This window comes from Pundamilia nyererei, unplaced genomic scaffold, assembly GCF_000239375.1.
Source record: "Pundamilia nyererei isolate P.nyererei 1_Seehausen unplaced genomic scaffold, PunNye1.0 scaffold00208, whole genome shotgun sequence".
Lineage (NCBI taxonomy): Eukaryota > Metazoa > Chordata > Actinopteri > Cichliformes > Cichlidae > Pundamilia > Pundamilia nyererei.
In genome coordinates, this window is record NW_005187609.1 from 43,668 (window position 1) to 63,678 (window position 20,011).

General features: G+C 38.6%; 1 protein-coding gene across 1 annotated transcript in view; it reads left to right on the forward strand.

The window, feature by feature from the left end:
* The window catches only part of tango6 (transport and golgi organization 6 homolog (Drosophila)), a 21,965-nt gene extending 2,986 nt beyond the window's left edge, over positions 1-18,979 (forward strand). Inside the window, exons 7-18 of the mRNA XM_005747885.1 lie at positions 820-887; positions 1,551-1,663; positions 2,253-2,429; positions 3,200-3,326; positions 3,977-4,177; positions 5,953-6,096; positions 6,974-7,459; positions 9,253-9,310; positions 9,393-9,551; positions 13,935-14,086; positions 16,352-16,465; positions 18,637-18,979. Coding sequence (XP_005747942.1) covers positions 820-887; positions 1,551-1,663; positions 2,253-2,429; positions 3,200-3,326; positions 3,977-4,177; positions 5,953-6,096; positions 6,974-7,459; positions 9,253-9,310; positions 9,393-9,551; positions 13,935-14,086; positions 16,352-16,465; positions 18,637-18,813 — 1,976 coding nt within the window. The 3' untranslated portion in view covers positions 18,814-18,979. The remainder of the gene's footprint in view (positions 1-819; positions 888-1,550; positions 1,664-2,252; positions 2,430-3,199; positions 3,327-3,976; positions 4,178-5,952; positions 6,097-6,973; positions 7,460-9,252; positions 9,311-9,392; positions 9,552-13,934; positions 14,087-16,351; positions 16,466-18,636) is intronic.
* The last annotated feature ends 1,032 nt before the right edge of the window (positions 18,980-20,011 follow it).

Consider the following 20,011-nt stretch of genomic DNA (forward strand, 5'->3'; position numbering starts at 1 on the left):
CATCTCAGTCAGAGCTTAATGTCAGAGTCCATCGCTCATGTGCAATATTTACCTTTTCTGAAAAATGTACCCAGTGCTTATTATAATTTATTTATATATTTATTTGGGGGGGGGGGTTAATACCCAACATACTTCTCTGAAAGGTTCTGCAAATTCTCTCCTGGAGCCTTAAAAGGTTGATTCTGTTCATCTGAACGTAGTGTTTTTAGTGGGAGAAACGTTTAGTCGCTCATCCAAGTTACTGAATGTTTCTCCCATTGAAAATGTTACGTCCAGATGAACAGAATCAGCCTTTTGGGATTTACTTCCCTGGATGATTGAGCATGCATCAAGACTTCCCTTCTGGAATTTTATATATGTAATAAACTGTAATTTGGCATCTTAAAAAAAAAAAAAAAGTGCTGTCTTGGTACACAGTAAACAATAGTTGTATTTTATCATGAAAGTTTTGATTTGCTTAAAGAACACACTGGAGGATTAACCATTATAGAAACATCCAACATTTGTTAATACCAAAAATGCCAACACTATTAATTTAGGCCAGCTGTGGCATAAAGCTCACATTGGGTTAGTAGTCTTATACATTTGTTAAGTAATGCACATGACTACAATATATGCTAACAACTAAAGCCAGTATCAAAAGGTGAGTTTGACTGAGGATGAGGATTTACTTTGTGTAATTCATGTAGGAAGATGTCCAGGCTGTGTTGTCAGCACTTTGCATCAGCTGTGGTTTAAAAGTGCTTTATAAATAAAGGTGGATGGATGGATGGATGAGCAGTATATGGATGATAAATCAGTTTATGTGCATTTTTCCAGGTGAGTGTGATTCCCAAACTGCTGTGGAAGAGTCAGAACTGACACAGTGTGTGGAAGATGTATACAAGGTGAGGACGCAAGGTCTTTACAGACATGTAAAAGCAGGAATGTAAGAGGAGTGAATTTCTTTCATCTAACAGAGCTCTTTGGGAAGGATGTGTCCGGCATTGAGGATGTTGGTGGAGTAGAATAGGGCCATCAAGATGATCTCTGAATGTGCCATCCAGCATCTTCCTAATAACTAGGTCCAGTGTATTCCATTTTTTTTAGCCAGCATTATTGTATTGCCTCTTCCTATTCTTCTGCTTTAATCCAGCTGAACTGTGGTCTTTGAGTAACCTGCGTTTGAGTTTCATTGAATTGTTGTTGCAGTTGAGTCAGACATGTCTTCTCAGTGGCGTTGAAGTAGCATAGAAAAAAGTGCTTGTGCGAGTGGGTGAATGAGGCAAGTTGTAAAGCGCTGTGAGTGCTCAGAGTAGAAAAGTGTGATTATAAGAACCAGCGTATTTACCATTTACGAAGACCACAGATTAACTTTTGTAACAGTATCTAGTGAAAACTGCAGAACTTGAATAAATTGATTTGAATGAAATGTCATTAAAAAAGAACCATCAGCTGATTTCATGCCTGTACCTGCAGCTTGTGGCTTTGATAAACAGAATTCTTTCACAGGGTGAATCCTGGTCGTGCTGTTTACTTGATGCTTGTCTTGTGTCTCCTGTTGCTGCCAGGTCTGCATGGTTGAAAACACTCCCTCAGCTTCTCTTCTCAGAGCTCTAGAAGAAGTTCTTCCTGTTATCTTCACACTCTTCTGTTTTACCAAGAAGAATGTTTCTCACCTCCGGTAAACATTTTCTGTTTTTAGCTGCGATTTAACTTTGTTTCATTCTTCAGCTTCTTTTTTCCTCAGTTTGTGTATTTAAATGCATTTATGCCTTAGAGCAGCGGTCCCCAATCGTTTTTGCGGTGCTGAAAAAAAATAAGTTTTATGCATAACACATGTAAAAAGACCCAGGAAAACCGAGTTAACCATAAACCCGATAATAAAATAACGCTAAAAAAACGATAAAACCCTGAAAAGCATGCATTTCACACCTGAACCTCAACGCTCGCGGCCCGGTACCAAACGACTCCGTGGCCCGGGGGTTGGGGACCGCTGCCTTCGAGTGTGTAATGGATGTGGCTACAATAATATTACCCTTTGCCGTGTGGATCACTGCTAATTGGTTGGATACTTTGACCAACTCTTTTTTTTCTAAACCTGAGTTGACCATTTTGGAAGAAAGGGTTGAAGGATTCAGTTTTGGTCTTAGTGTAATCACAATTAAAATGCTGCTCAACAAACATTTTTAGTCACTAATTTTGTTGGAAAAGTTAAACTGATACTGGATGTAGAACACAGTAATTACCTGTGTGCGCTCTGTGCTCTACAGCGCCCCCTGTCAGGAGATCTTGCTGTGGTACTTGACCCACGCTGAGATGTCTGCAGCCTTGTCAATGCTGAGGCAGCTTTCAGGCCTCCAGAGAGGGAAGAACCAGGTGGCAGCAAACTTCCACTTCACTGCTGGCAGTGAAGGAGGGGCCAGGCTCAGCTGCAGAGAGAGCTGCAGGTAATGATGTTAAACATACAGATGACAGATCCTAAGTATTAAAAACCTTAATTTAAAGTAAAAAATAAAAGCACAACAATGTAAAAATGTTACATTACAAGTAAAATGTTCAAGTTTTACAAGTTAAGTGTTTATTAATACATCTTTAATGACTTGCAAAAATCTGAATTTGTTTTTGGTTTTCGTCTGATCCACAAGGTGTCGACAGTATACAAACAACAAGAAGCAGTCGAACAGCACAAAGCTGACAGGCAGTGTTTAGTTTTAAGGGAATATTGTTTTATTTTGCTTTCAAACATTGTGCACAAATAGGTAATGAACATTTGGTATTAATTGGTAAATAACTGTACATGAACCACTTGAGCTTGTTATATAATTTTATACTATAGTATATTTCTAACTAACTAGGCAGCTTATTTCAATGCAAACACAGGCAGTATTTGGCCTTGCAGAAGAGGTTAGAGGTCCAAAGTAATATAATATTTAGAATCTCATTATATTGTTCCCTATATGCTTACATAAGTTGTCAATATGAAGAATTAAGCATTAAGAAACATAGTTTGCCTCTGTATTTGAAAATCGCATATCATCTCATAAGGGAGATGATTTAAAAATGGGGCAAGTTAGAATAATGAGGGATGTATGTGTGTGATCACTTATAATGACTGGTTTTATTTAACCAAACATTAATGGGGCGTCCGAAAAAAACATAATGCTTAAGCAGAGTAGTATATTAAATATGTTATTTTCTTTCTGATGCTGTTTCCCAGTGATGAAGATGATGAGATGTATGAGAGACTGTCAGGGGACCAGTGGAGAGTGGAGTGTCTGACGCACCTGCTGGCTGAGCTCAAAGACTGTGATCTGCCAGGAGACTTTTTCCTTGACCTGCTGCAGGTAAACAGGGATGCACGAGGATAGACTGCTGAACTATGATGGTCAAAAGTGAGGGTTACTTCCAGCATTCAATCATTACCTCTCAGTCTTAAATGACTGATGAAATATTATTATCACCCTGCCAGGTGGAAACCCAAGTTTGTGAATGCAATAACTTGATAACAAGGCAACATAGGATTTTGAAATTCATACCGTAGGTGCATCTGCTAAAAATCTTTGAGCTTGAAATTAAGTGACCTCGACTTCAAGGTGACCTCTGACCTTGACCTCAAAGCCCCCACTCCTAGGACCCCACCAAGATGGACCAGTCAACGATCCAAGTCAACTCTTACATGTCCTCCAATTTCCTGATTTCCTGAAAGAATAATGAATCTAATTAGTTGAACAACCAAATATTGCAGTGAAAATTAGAACAAAATGATTTAATTTGCTTTATATTATTATTTTTGGCCATTTTCATTTAAATATGGATCGGTTTTAAAAGAACTGAACCTCATAAATAGTGCTTATGTGAGCTTTCATCAGCCTCAGTAGAAATTGATCATTTTATGTAGTTATGATTGGGAATTGGAGTGTTTTATGTCTAGATTATATTACAGTGTTTGCTCTGTGACAGAAAGCAACCTCAGATAACTTTGCTCCTTCTGTAGGAGCTCACCAGTTGGGCCGTTGCAGATGAAGAAACAAAGGATGAAGAAGAGGTTGACATGTCGGCCATGACGCTGCTGGAAGTGGAGCAGCAGCTACTGGGTCGAGCTGAGAAACAAGCCCAAAGACTGGCTTTGCTTCATGTACTGGCTACGATGGTTGAGTCCCTGCAGCACGCTCATCTCCTGAGAAAAACAACACAGGTGAGTGGAGACATACAGAAACGCATGAAATTAGTCTTAAAAGGTATACAGATCTGATGTGATCCAGAGGTGTAAAGTACGACAATGATTGTGTATATATTTTGAGCAGAAATGAGTGTACCAGTCCATACACTAAAAGAGGGCAAGTTAAACACATGTAGCAGTATTTTACAATTGCTTATGTGAAAATGTTAACACTGATAATTTACACACACATTTTTAAGGTCAATGTCAAAAATCAGATTATTTCTGCTCTCAAAACTCTTCTTGTGCATGCAGATGTCTTTAAAAAATAAATACATTTCTGACATTCTTTTTGCTCATTTACGGATTCTTAAATATGTGTGCACGATACACACAGGTCACATGTGTAGATGGGGTTTGAGGCTCCTCGGTGTTTCAGTAATATAATGTTTGTTCAAGTACTAGTAGGAAACGGGGAATTCAACTTCCTGTGAATTCCTGTTTTTCTAAATAAGCAGAACGACTGATCACCCCTCTACTAGAAAACATTTACCACTACCAATATTTTACTCCATCTCTGTCACCTGTATAATCTGTCACTATTAACTTTTTTTTTATTGCTCAGTATTAGTGTATCAATCCAAGCATGCGTGTGTGAGTACTCAAAATGTAAACACTAATCACCGTACACATTTTAAAATCTTAGTTTATGCTTGTGAATCTTTTTTTACACGTGTAAACCTTTTTTTTACTAATTTTGCTCTATACAAGATTTGTGAGTGGAGATAATGAGATCTTATGCAGCACTCCGTCACTTTGCTTCTTGCTCAGACAGACCTTACTCACCTTGGGGTCGTTTTCCTGCTGAAAAATTAATGATTTTCCCAGTAAGATCAAAGCTGTGCTGCAGCATGTTGTGGTAGCCATGCTGGTTAAATGTCACCTTGAATTCTCAAATAAAGCTTCTGGTCTGGACCTTCTGGACCAAACACAACATTTATACAGCAAGCCATTACCAGATTGGATTTGAATTGATTCGATATATGTAATTTAGTTTCTCCTAGACAGAAGGAACAGAATGGATGTCTTCAGTGTCATTTTTCCTAAAGCAGTTGACTTCAGTTTTGCACTGTCACTGTCAGTTGACGGCACAAGTGGAGGGCTGTTACTGGCTTTGGAGCAGTTGGGACTTTAATGCATCGTTCTTCGTGCAATCGAACCGAAAGCAATATTAATATGTGCAGTCCTCAAAGTTGTAGACACAAAACCTGAAGTCAGGTGAAAGGACACATTTATTACCCATCAGTTTCTGGAGTTCACATTTTTGGACCTCACCACACTTACCTTGGAGGCCGTGCTTGGATGAGAAGATAGAGGGCTAAATTACTGGTCAATGCTGAGAAGCTTGGTTATCAAGATGGATCCACACACTGCACAGGTGCAACACACAGACACTCATTTCTGCTCATTTGTACTAAGTGAAAGGCTAAAAAAATACTATAATTTTATTTCCCAACAGTGAAGCATAAACTTCTTAGAAGTTTCAAAGAAAAAGAAAAAAATTAAAAATAATCCATCTAAATTTTTCAGCTTTGGGTATAAATTCTAGTACTTTATTAGTATGCTATTTATGATAGTATTTGTTACAATCATATACACCTATGCTTGCTAATATCTTTGCACTTCACCCTTTTCAAATGAATTTTGTCACTTCAGTTTTTCAAATTGCTTTTGTTGTTTTTAGTCTTTCTACATTTGCCTCCCTGATGTTTCATCACTGAGCAACTGACCCCTGTCTGGGTTTGTTATAGGTTGTGGACTTTATGATGTCTCTGCTCCAGAGGGCCTGTGCGGGCCTGGATCAGACCGCTGGGCTGAATGCTGGCAGTGCAGCAGAGAGCCAGACACTGAGAATGGGGATGGGTCTGGTGTCTGCGCTGTTGTCTGAGCCTCAGGTATGCACAAGTGACTGATAACTCCATTCTGCTGCATGTGGCTCTTTCACGTTCAGTTCATCATGTTCTGTAGTTTCATTTTTTGTAGCTTTGATTATACATTATATTTGTACAATAACAGAGTATCTGCAGGTCTTGAGCATTAATTTTGCTCAAGACAGCAGCTTCAGTTAAATTTCAAAGGTCATTTTCTATGTGTTTTTATAGACGGCCACAGTTGGTAGTTGTTTGTTGTTTTGGGGGGTTTTAAGAAAGGTTTTTAATTACCTCCAACCATAAAAGGTGATGTAGGAGCTTCAAATTGTTAATCTGGGCATATCTACTAAATATCTCAGATGAGTCCAAATCTCAGTGACCTCAACCTCTCAGAGGTCACTTTTTCCTGAAAATCTAATGAATGCAATAACTTGAGAAAAAGGAGATAAAGAATTTTGAATTGATACCATAGGTGTGTCTTCTAAGAGGCTGAGAGGTAGCACCGGTGGTCGCCAGTAATTTCAAGTCATTCTAAACCTGTGATGTTCATATGTTGACTTTGTTTTACAAAATGCATCCCTCTATTTCTTGCTGCGTATCTGCTATCATGCCTCACATAACACTAGATAGCTTTTTAAAAAAAACATTTAGAATTTTTATTTAAGGAATGTTTTGAGATGCTGAGGATGTACATATGCCTGTTATATGGAGATCTAATCAGGTAGTATAATTCCAGCTTTAGCTATTATGTACTTCTGTGTACATGTGCAAACAATTTGAAATCTGTTTTTTGAAGAACATTAAAGCAACATTAAAAACAAAGTTTTAGAACTTTAACACACTTTATAACAGTAAATGCATAACAGAAACTCTCAAGAAACCCTTACATTTGACTTTACAGTTCAGTGTGGAGGACTACTTGTCGATGTCAAAGCTGCTGCCACCTCTGGAGATACTCTCTCAGCAGCATCCTGACGTGATTATTCAGGAGCTAGCGTCCAACCTGAGAGCGGTCATTGCCACTCACGGGGCGTACCGCCCTGACAGCAGCAGTGAGGCTATCTCTGTCACTGACGCACCGCCCCCCAGAAACCATAAAACAGCTGTAAAAAATGTAGTGAAAGGTGAAGCAAACGACTCACATAAACCTGCCCAAAGCCATGAAAGACTTACAGCATCTTCTGGAGGGTCAGGAATAAGTCCAGGATGTGAAGGACAGATCTCTGGCTCCAGTGACTCTTGCCCTCCTTCCAAGCCCATCTCTGACTGGCTGCTAGAGGCATGTGACCCAGACGTGCCAACAAGAGCGTACGCCCTGAGGGTACTGACACAAATGGTGCAACATAGAAAGCCAGAGGCCATCCAGGCGCAGGAGAAAATCCTGACGGTAAGTTACCTGGTAGCTGCTCTGTTTGTTTGTTTTTTTGTTTTAAATATGTTTTGGCTTTTTTGGTGTTTTCATTTTTTTGTACTGTTCTTTTTTTTGTTGTTGTTGTTTTTGTTTTTGTTTTTTTTAACTTAGGCTTTACTTTTCTTTTTGTTTGTCAAGTTGAGTAGATGTTATGTTCTTCACATTTGCAAGTCCTGTATAAATTAAAATTATAAATTAAATTTTTAGGTAGAGAAATTTGATTCAAGTACTTTATTTCAAAATAAATTAAATGATTATCCACACATATAATATACAGGAGTTGGTGTGGCCTGTGTAGAGCGGGTGAGATACTGAAGCGTTAGTTGCTCCCAGTGTGTTCATCTTAGTGTGACAGTATGTCAGTGTTAAATAGAAAAAACATTCAGACATTAAATAGAAAATCATTATATAAGAACCAGTATCATTACCATTTACAGCACTGTACAAAGGTCTTCAGCTACCCCTCATTTCTGTATATATTTAGCTAGGAGGATCTTAAGGCCATCTTAAAGCTATCTGTTACATTGTTAAAGCAATGATCATACTGCAGATTATATTATGCTGGTAAAATACTTTTGTTCATCCCCACAAACTGTGTCCAGCAATTTATTAAAAGTTGTTTAAACTGGTCACGAGCTGTGGGTAGTGACCGAAAGTACGAGATTGTGGATACAATCGGCAGAAATGAGCTTCTTCTGAAGGGTGGCTGGTCTCTCTTTTAGAGAGAGGGTGAGAAGTTCAGCCATCCGGGAGGGGCTCAGAGTAGAGCCGCTGCTCCTCCACATTGAAAGAAGCCAGTTGAGGTGGTTCTGGCATCTGACAAGGATGCCTCCTGGGTGAGGTGTTCTGGGCATGTCCCACCAGGAGGAGGCCCTGGGGCAGACCCAGGACACACTGGAGAGATTATATCACTCCATAAGACCTGTTATGCCCCCCATGGTGTACTAGTTAACACTTTCACTTGGCAAGTGAAAGGTCACTGCTTTGATGTCAGGAAGGGCATCCAGCTTGAAGCTTTGCCAAATCATGCAGGGGAGCAGCTAATGTAGCTTTTACTCCGAAAAACCAGTTGTCACTGATCCTCAGCCCAGTTCTTGAGTAATTTAGCGTACCATAGCTTTTCCTCCCAGTTTCCCTTCCTATGGTTAATAATGGCTTCTTGACATCTACTCTTCCATTGAGCCCATTTCTGTTTAGGCTTTTGTGAACAGCTCTCAAGTCTGTGTCAAGTGTTAGATGGATTTTTTTTCTTTTCCATGTTCATCTGGTGTATTTTTTTTGGCACACATACAATAAAATCTGTCACAGTGTGTTATTGTTTCAAAAAGAATGTGAGCACTGGCAATATCTTTGTCTCTTGAGACTTCTATAATAAATGAGGGAGCTGAAGCTCTTTGAGACAGCTCAAAAGAGCTTTGAGCTCTTGGGGCTTGTTAAGATGGTAAGAGAAGATACCAACTAATGTATTATTCTATTTGATCAGAAGCCCATCCCCTTCAACCATCCTTCAGCAAAACCCCCCTTTATTGATTTTTCTGCCTTGTCACACAGTTGAGTTTTCTAGAGGTCACTTTTCATGTGTACTGTCCTTTCTCCTTATTTTAACTGAAACTACAGTTTAAAAAAAAAAAGTTGTTTGTTTGATTGATGTATGGAGTGGTGTGTATTCTTCTTGGCTCTGCTGTTTGTATGTGTTTTGATGTTGTGTGTGTTTTTTACACAGTAGACCATGTGGTTATAAATCATGCTGATGGTCTATTTTTCTCCAGCTCTTCTTAGAAAGCCTGGAACATGTAGACTCATTCGTCTACCTGTCAGCCATTCAAGGTAATCTAGTGATTCATCCCAATGTTGATGAAGTATTCAGATGCTGCTGATGATTGATGGACTCGTTATAAACCGTCTTTAGGTCTGGCTGCATTGGCTGATTCCTACCCTGACAAAATACTGGAACGGCTCCTAAAAGACTTCCAACATGGACCCTCCCTCCTTTCCTCCAACAAAGAGCGCTCCGTGGAAACCCGCCTTAAAGTGGGAGAGGTCCTGATGAGGACAAGCAGGGCCATGGGTGAGCATCATCAGATTCAACTTAACAGTTATGCTGTGATGTTACTTTGTTGTTGTTGCTTCTGTTTCATGTCTGTCAGTGCTGTGTGCTCTTGTGTGTTGAATCAGGATCTGAACGCACTGTTGTGACAACATTGCTTTTTTCTCTGATGAGCTCTATAGACTCTCTATAAACTCATCTTATTTCTGTATATATAAAAAAGAAAATAGGTCAAAAGATAAGAATAGCAAGACAGAGCACAAGTGGAAAAGCACAATGTGTCTCTAATAGAGATGGACCGATCGGATATTACGTATCGGTCTGATACTGACCTAAATTACTGGATCGGATATCGGAAAGAAATAAAAAATGTAATCCGATCCATTAAATATCACAAAAGCACCTCAGAAGACTTGCGACATGGCGTAACTCGGCTCATAACCGTAGCACGTCGGAGCAGTGTGCATCACGTGATAGAGCGGCTGTGGCTTGCCAGATCTCTCGGCGGTCTGGTTGAGCATTTGTAGCCTCGCTACCAGCCCGGCATTTCATCTCCGAGGAAGTGATCCCAAAGAGAAGTAAAGCAAGTGTGTCAGTTCATCTCTGAATGTTTGTAAAGCATTCCTGCGTTAAGCTTAACAACCGATATATGGAGCGACTGCCTCTTCTCTCACCCTCCCTCTCCTGTTGCTACTTCAATCATGAAACCGATCAATGATCAGCTGATCGGCTTTTCTGTTGTGAGTCCGTGTCTCTTGTTTGTTTTTTGGCCCAGTTTGCGCCAGAAAGAGGAAACCAGCGGCTGAACAACAGCAGCACGTTTAAACTTGATAATCTGTTGTTAGAATTTATTTATTATTACTTTCTACTCGAGGATCTTTTTCTACGCAGCTGACGCCGGTCACTGTGCAGGGGCGGATCTAGCAAAGTTTAGCCAGGGGGGCCGATAGGGCATTAACAGGGAAAAGGGGGCACAAAGACATACTTTTCTTTCTTATTCTCATTTAAAATGTCTAGCTTTTAATAAATTATCTGAATCTTACACCCAGTTTTAATCTGATGTAAAATGTATAGAAATCAATTATTGTATAGAGGAACTATTAAGTCTAATATACCCCAGTAAGCTATAGTACTTTTGGGAAGGTACGATCTGTGCAGTCTGCAATTCTGTTGAAGAAAGATGTTGAATCTATTGAATTATTGTAGAAAAAGAATTGATTTCTGTGCTTTTTTTTTTTTTTTTACACGTGCATTAAATTAAAGTTGATTACGTCGATTAAGCATCGGGGGGGGGTGGTTCCCTTTTTTATTTTTATTTTTTTATTTTTTATTTTTTTGTGCTGGGAGTTTGCAACCCTATTAGTTAGGTTGTTTAATATTTCTGCTAAGTACTCTTTAAAATACCAGAATAGGGAGGATGGTGCAGGTTTAAGTTTATTAGCTTGATGAGTGTTGCTGAACTATGAAACATTTTGGGTGCAGTGTATTTTTTGAATACAGGTATAACAGAATAGCTTTAGTGTTTTGTTTTTTAAAACTTCACTATGAACTTATACACAATGCAGCAAGATATTAGAAAAACAGCTTTATTGATTAAAAATACACTATATTGGATTCATATCAGTATCAGCAGATATCCAAATTCATGATATCGGTATCGGACATAAAAAAGTGGTATTGTGCCATCTCTAGTCTCTAACTGCTGCACCTGTAAGAAAACGCATACAAGAACGCAGCAGCTGACCACAATCTTGTTGGTGTGTGTGTGTGTGTGTGTGTGTGTGTGTGTGTGTGTGTGTGTGTGTGTGTGTGTGTGTGTGTGTGTGTGTGTGTGTGTGTGACCAATTATACTTGGTAATGATGGAAGAAGAAGCCACACTAACTGTGTCTAGGAGCCAGAGGCAGACAGAGAAAGACCCAGGAGACCTGAGCCATCTGCAGCCTCCAGACTATGAAAAATCTTATTTAAAATTAGAATGAAATGGTTTATATGGTGTATATATCTTAAGGCATAAAATGTACCTGTACTCGACCTCTTTGACATTAATAATAGGCAAGTTTTTGTGTTGCTGAAGACCGATGGTAATTAATATTAACAATAATTCACTTGTCATGTACGTCTTTATTGGCTTGTGAAAGTAGCTTTTATTTAATTTTAGTTCACATTTTTAATGCAATTTAATGAATACAATATTTTATATTATTTCACTTTTAATCTTAATAATCTTGTGAAATCCTTGAAACATGGTCTAGTACACCCATGCCCCCCTTTAGACTCGCCCCTGTTATGCAGAATAGGACAGCTGCCATCAGCCTTCAATAAGCTGTATAATTTAAACATGCTCTCAGATTAAGTTAACAGTTCATCAGCATATTTTAAAACATCTGGAGGCTTACTGCAGATTTTTCACTGTGTAAAACAAACGGTGTGGATGGAGCTCGTGCTAGGTTTTTCCCAGTAAAGGTTTGAAAGGTGGTTACGGGAGCAGCGCTGCTGCCTGAGCTCAGTGTGTTGGTAACAGCTCTGCCTCTTTGCTCTTCACAGTGTGTAAACAGACTCTGGCTCCACGTTAAACTACACCAGCATCATTATCACTGCTGCTGTTGTGTTATCAGGTTTCTAATAATTGCTTCTGAATATTTTTGTATCACAGGTCTGTTTTTAGTTGCAAATGTGGGTGACACTCTTGCATTTACATTGTTTAACACAACGATCAGGTGTGTTGACCCAGGGTGATATCTAAAACCTGCAGGACCTTGAGACCTGGAGTTGCCCACCCCTGCCTTAAATGAAACATCGAAGAAAATAATTTCTGACAAGAATTTTTTAGAATAGAATTTCTCGATGCATCGTTGCAGCCCTAGATGTAATATTCGATTTAGTCATAATCAACATACTCAAAAAGCTGTACAAAACAGGAAATGACATTTTCACACCAAAAAGTGCTGACCAAAGAGCTAGCCACCTGACACCTTGGTAAAACATGGCACATGTCTGCATGGTGTGCTGTGTGTCCTTAAAAAACTGAGGAAACTTGACAAGTGAAGGGTAAAAGAAGTGTCACGTCTAAAAGCCATCCACAGCAGATAAACAATATCTGAATATCATGACCTTAAGAAACGGGTAAAAAAGTGACTACTTTGTTGTAGTCATCACAGCCACACAAAAACCACAGTGCACGCTTGTTTTCTTTGCAGATCCCCATCAGAAGGAACCCTGTGTATAAAAATCTTTCCTGACAGAACCCCCCCCACCCCACTCTGTTTTACTGTGCCAGATTGCCATCGTACCACTTCTCTGGGACAATTAGATGGTTTATATCCTTGCTGAGAGATTGGATCGAGATTCAGTTTGTTGCACAGGCACCCAGAGAGCTCCTCTGTTTGGCTAAAATGCTCCCACAAGACTGGCCAAGATTTGGCTTTTGCCAGGCCATCGTTTTTAAGTAAGAAAGTTCTCTTAATTGACTCGCCTGGTTGAGCAAATGTTTAATAAATGAATGTTTGGTTTGCTAACTGTGACTGGCTTAATGGCCTTGCACAGTCCTGTGAACTCTCATAGTAACCAGTGATAGGACATGTACTGAAAGGGAAGAGCTCTGAACCAGCTGCTGTTCTCAAAACATGATGTTTATCAGGATGTACAGGAAGAGGACGTGCAGATGTATTTGTTGGAGTGCATCAGTTTTACCAGCTTTACCAATGTTGAATATTAATGTGTGTAGTTGAGACACACACTGATACAAGTATGGACTCTAAAACAGCATTTCTCTTTCATGGAGTCTGTTAAAGGAAGTTGTGACCGGCTAGTGAAAGATGGAAATAAAGTGAGAGCAGCTGAGCTGAAAAAAGGCTATTGTAGAACAAGCTAACATCATTAAGGTGCAAGGTGTCTGTTTCTGGATAAGACACATCTAACTGGCTCTGTGAACTCTACATCATAACTTGTGACGTAACCAGAAACCCCTTTGACCCTGTTCAGTTACTTTAATTGGGCTCCCACTTTGTGATTGAGTGGTTCTGAAATGCTTTCACTTTGCTGTAATACTGATTACAGTAAATCGTGGAATATCTAGAAGGAAAAAAATGTACAAATTGACTGTTGCAGTGGTGGCATCCTATTACAGTACCATGCCTGAATTCACTGAGTCCTTTACAATTAGCCCACTCTTTAACAAATGTTTTTAAAGGCAGACCGCATGACTAAGTGCTTAATTTTTATACATCTGGAAATACCTGGAATCAAATATTAAGAGGTCATCCCAGTACTTTTGTCCATATATTGTATTTTCCACAGAAGATGGCTACAATCACCTAGAGAACCACAGACATGACATCCTCTGATAAATGGTCAGTTTTATGGAGCCTTAGATCTAACCTGTCTGCTTGATGTTTCTCCTTTAGGAGAACTAGCTCCCCACCTTGGCCGTCCTCTGGTGGGCATCTTCCTGCGAGAATCCAGAGACCCTGACCAAAGCATCCGGGCTAGCAGTCTGTCCAACCTGGGGGAAATCTGTCAGAGACTGGACTATTCCCTGGGGTCACTAGCTCAAGAGGTAGGATAATAGAAAATAAACACATTAACATTTCTAAGAACCCATTAAGCAAAAAACAGGTTATTGTTAGAGTATAAATTAAATGGCATGAAATTCTAGAGGCTTCATCTGACTCCTGTTGCTCAGGAGGTAGAGCGGGTTGTCTACTGATCAGAAGTTTGGTGGATCGATCCCAGGCTGCTCCAGTGTGCGTGCCAGATATTCTTGGGCTAACCCCATGTTGCTCTCTGCTGCATCCATCGAGTATGAACGTCTGTGAATGTTAGATAGAAAAGCATGATTCTTGTATGAATGGGTGCTTTGAGTGCTCCTGGAGAGTAGAAAAGAGAGAGAACTCTCAGTCCAGTCACCAAATCAAACAAACAGCTGTACAGCTTCAACTGACAAAAATAAAACCAACAAGATTTTACAAATAAACATTTTACAGCATTATATAACTCATGCCTCATACAGGACAACCGATGGAACAATGTAAACACAGGACAATAATTTACAATAGAAACAGTGAAAAGATAATTAGTAAAATAATTGAGTTGAACAAGTGGGTTTTCAAGAACTTTGGTTTAACTTCACTCTGTAAACTGGCTGACATGTTGGTTCCATGCTGCAGCCAGCTGGCATGAATGAGCCACCTCTGTATATGTCTGCAGCACACAAACAGATCTCACTCTAAATATACTGAATGTTTGTCCTGAGATGCACAGCTCGGCTCTATAGTGACTAACTCTTTGTAATTTTTCAATGTTGTTAAATTAACAGACTCCATGTCTGTAATATTACATAGATACTGAAATGAAAACTGCAAAACTCACAAAAATACTGAAAATACACCAGTTCTTTCAACCAGGCTGCAAGGCTGCAATAACCAACCAGATGTATTTGTGATTATTTTGGTTTGGTAGGTAATATTTTAAGAGTAAACCACGTGAAAACAAAAATGTCAAAAACCATTGCTATTCTCTATAAAACAAAGAATGTCCTGAACAAAAAATCATTATACACACTTTATTGTACTCTGTTTCTTCCATATATGACTTACTGTCTGGAGATATGGGGTAATGCATATAAAACGAACACTCTTCATATTTTCAAGTTACAAAAAAGAGCTATAAGAATTATAAACCAATCAAACTATATAGAACCAACTAACATTTTGTTTATTAATCTGAATACCCTGAAATTTTATGATTTAGTTGAATATAAAATGGCACAGATAATGTATAAAGCACAAAATAACTTGCTTTGCCGCAGTACTCAGAAGCTGTTCAAAGTCAGAGAGAGTCAATATGACTTAAGGGGAACAGATTTCTTTAAAAAAAACAAGATGAGGACAAATATAAAGCAGAGATGTGTTTCTGTTAGAGGAGTTAACCTGTGGAATAGTTATGACAGTGATTTAAAAAGGTGTAGTTCATTTTCCTTGTTTAAAAACATGTTTAAAAATAGAGTTTTAGAAAAATATATAAATCAAGAATTAAAAGAGCAAAAAGGAGAAAAAAAATAACCTCTTGATTCTTTTGCTTTGATGTAGTTACTTATCTAAGGTGGAAAGTTTTTTTTTTCTTTGTTTTGTTTTTTTTGTTTGTTTGTTTGTTTGTTTGTTTGGTTTTTGCTTTGTTTTATTATTTTCTTCAAGCCCTGTGTACAGGAGCTGCATACAAAAAGATATTTTGTGAAAAGGGTTGGCGTAATAAGCAAATGCTTCAGCCAATACCTTTTGATTAGCCTTGTCTCATGCTCTCTTTCTTTATGGTAGATTTTTGTTCTGTTTTCACTGTTTGTTTGTTTTTTCACTGTTTTCACTGAGATTTGAATTTGAATGCTAATCAATAAAATCAAAAATCAAATCAAAAGTTACAGCAGCTCTGTGCAAGATAAAGATGGTAGGTATTTAAAATAAATCAAACTGCACTAAGTCCAATTGGGAAAATAATTTTCTGTGTTTCTGAAATGTGAGACTCCATGCTTCCACAGTTATCTACAGTTGTGTTATCTGTGCTTGTTAGTTTAAAGCATTATTAACTGTTATTATCTGTCGTGGATACACTTTGTACAAATATAATTCCCCATAAATTGGGACACTTGTGTAAAATAGGAACAGATACATTGGACAAGGAATGCAATATTTTACATTTGACTCTTTCATGGAAAATAACTCAATTCATATTTGATGACAACAGCATGACTAAAAAAAAAGTTGGGACAGGTGCAGCAAAACGCTGGAAAAGTGCTAAAAAGAACATCTTGCATTCTGTTTTTGTGCAGATTAGCTCCTGTCTGACGTCACTGATAAAGACGGAGAAGGAGGCAGAGGTGAGGAGAGCTGCTGTCCACGTTATTGCGTCGCTGCTCCGTGGTCTTGGGGACAAAAGCACACAGGTACACTCTCATAGCTCACTGGGTATTTTTAAAAATGTCTTAGGAAGCACTGGATTCAGTTTTCTAAACCTAATGCCAGAAGACCTTAAGATGAGATGTTACTTCATATTTGGTAGGTGTATTACTGGGGACCCGCGTAAGGTGCTATTGTGAATAAATGTTTTATTGAATGTTCTATTATTGTGACATTAACACAGTTCCATAAGGGGTGTTTCTGACTGGGCTGTTTTTACAGACAACAGGCACAAGACACGTTTTTTTTGTTTTCTTTTGTTTTTTCCATGTTTGACTGCGTGCAATTTGCAGTAAATTGTGTGCCTTAAACTTTTTAATTAACATTTACGTGACTCATTTAAATATTTTTCTCCTAAAAGTGAAACACTTGCAAATGTGCAAATACGCTTCAGTTTGAGGTCAGGCTGTTAGCTTTTTCTAATATTTACATTTAAGTGTGACAAACATGCCAAAAAATAGGAGATCAGGAAGGGGGCAAACACTTTTCCATGTTTTGTAGTCCATTTTCTCCACATCCTGCATATTGTCATTTCAACATCCGGACATCATGTTGTTAATGAGAGACTAATGTAAGGTCGTTTTTATTCTCGGCACGCTCTTTTCGTTTCCTAAGTCCTTTTCAAATTTCCTACCCACTTTTGCTTGACCTCGATGCCGTTTTCATCAATGACGTTTTTATCGAGGTCAAGGAAAAGAGGTGGGGAAGAGGAGGAGGTACATTTGGAGTGCACCAGGCAGAGGAGAGATAAAAATAAAATCCAGTGAAGTCGCACAGAGAGGACTGAGGGACCATGACGTAAAACTTATTTCTTTAGCCACTTTCGCTCTGTCTTTTTAGCTGTAAGTGGTTCTTCATTGTTGTCTACCTGAACTGAAATGGAAAAATCCATCTGTTAGCCTTAATGTTTGGTTTTGTAGGTGTATGCATGGTGAATGAGAACTATGTGGAGAATAGACTGAGTCAGCTACACAGGTGATTCACTAGACCAGCAAGCTGGTTAGCAACTAAATCCAGGGAAAACCGTGAAAGCAGGGAAACAGTCAGAGAACTAACTAGAAATATCTCAGGATGAAACAACAAAAGCACACCAAAGAGTCCTGGGGTCTGTTTCTTACACAGAACCCCCCACCCCCACCTAGCAACCCATAAGAACCAATCAGCACAGTACATCCTTACAGTTCCTCTGTCTATGGCCAAACTGATCAAAGCCATGAAATAGAGCTAATAATAATAGGCTGGTGGTTTTAAAGCTGTAGTAGCTGCTGCTAATTGTATGTAAAAAGCTGGCTCAGGTGTTATATAGCTTTTAATAACCTGTCATGACCCCAGTGAAGTGGCTAGCTGTTTGACTTAGTCCAGGTTGTATAATTACTGGAACAGCTGGAGAATGGTGACACCAGCTGCACAGCACTAATGACACACAGTGACATTATTGGAAGACAAGACTGGGAAGAAACCAGAAGGACTGTTTAACCCCCCTCACCTCCCCCAACGACAGAATCCATTTGAAATCTGGAACATTATTTTTTTTAATCATAGTTTTCAAGGTAAATTAGAAATACTAAATGCTGTGTTCCTACTTTATTTAATCAGACCCTAAACCAAATTATAACAATAACTATCTAAAATCTAAAATTCCAGATTTTATGTAAACTGGTTCCCACTTTATGTAAAAAATGGGTTGTGCTGATTAAACTACTTTAAGCAACTTTCCAAGGTAGCAGTTGCCTTACAGTATAAGGGTCTGGATTCAGGGCAATTATCAATTGGTAATATAACTGGAAACAATATATTTTGGTCAATGTTGAGACCAACAAATAAAGTTTTCCTTGGCTTTGAATTTGACGATACTTTAAATAATGTCTAATAGAAAAAAGCAAAAAAGGCAACTAAAATAAACATGCTAAAGCTCGGTAAATATGAATGAACAATAGTTGAAGTACAAATAAAAAATGAATGTAGTTCAGTTAAGCAGACTTTTTATTAAGTAACCAATTACTATTATGCTTTTTTTTTTTTTTTAGTGTATGGGAGGATAAGGAGTGTTTTGAGTCATATTGTATGAAATGTACTTGGTAGCAAACTCAGCACCCCCACATTTGTGTCACTTTAGTGTCACCTTTTCCAAAGTTTCATTAGTGTCTGTCTCCTCCAGGTTCTCAGTGATGTTTTGTTGGACCTGTACCGAGCTCTCAAATGGGTGGTTAACTCTGACCTGGATGAGGTATCCGTGCTTCATGCCCACCTGGCTCTGGAGGAGCTTGACGACATAATGAGGAGGTTCATCTTCCCTGAGCAGAAGCTGGAGAAGAAGATTGTCGTCCTACCATAGAACTAATTTCCGTGGGCTCTTTGCACTACAATTTATGCCTCTGTGTAATGTGGATTAAGTCTTCAGAAATGTGGTTGACCACAAAGAGCAGAAAATCCTACATCCATGCATACCAAGGACTGTGACCTAGTGTACCACCCTATTCCACAATAAATTTTTAAGCATATTTTCTGTGATTTGTGATTTGAAATATGAAAATTATTTTAACTTTAGATTTATGTGAATTAAATACTGTAATAATACTGACTTTAATATATATTAATGTTGAATAATAATCCCAAAAAGGTTGATTCGGTTCATCTGGACGTAGCGTTTTCAGTGGGAGAAATGTTTCGTCACTCGTCCAAGTGACTTCTTCAGTCTCAGCTGACTGCAGGTTTCCCCAATCTTATAAACAGTACATTTGCACAGTGAGTGAAACTAGCACCCTTTAATGAACAATGGACTGTGAGGTCAGTTCATTGATCATTAATATGCAAATTGTCATGACCACTGATTAACAACCATTGATCAATGGCCATGAGTACAATTTACAGAGTTGGCATTGTAAGAACGTGAAAAGACCCTTTGTCTGTATGATCAACTCGGTCACCTATAACAGCTCAAAGTTTTTGGCTTCGATCCTCAACCCCTTGGTAGGCAGCTCTAAACACCACCACCCACTACAAACGCTACAACCAGATGAATAGAATCTACTTTTTGGGATTTCCTTATGATTGAGCACGCATGAAGATGTTAAATAATATTCATATTGTATACCACAAAAACTATAAAACTTTAAGCCCAAAGAAAACCTCATGCCACAGTACTGCCCTGAACTTCTGCACATTATCACACATCACACATTTGCACTTCTCTCCACTTCACTACCACGGGCCTTTCTAAAGTATGGGAGGCCATTATCATAAACAAAAAAAATTACATTGAGATTGTCAAAGAAGAAATTTGCAAGAGAGGAAGAATCCAAATTCTGATTGAAATATGCTACAATTACATGGTAATAAAATAATTCAAATCAATTTTTTAAAATGGCGCCAAATTGCAGCAACAGTTGCCTCAGGGCACTTTATATTGTGAAGACCCTACAATAATACAACGAAAACAGAGAAAACCCCAACAATCATGTGCATTTATATAGCGCTTTTCTAGACGCTCAAAGCGCTTTACAATTCCACTATCATTCACTCTCACATTCACA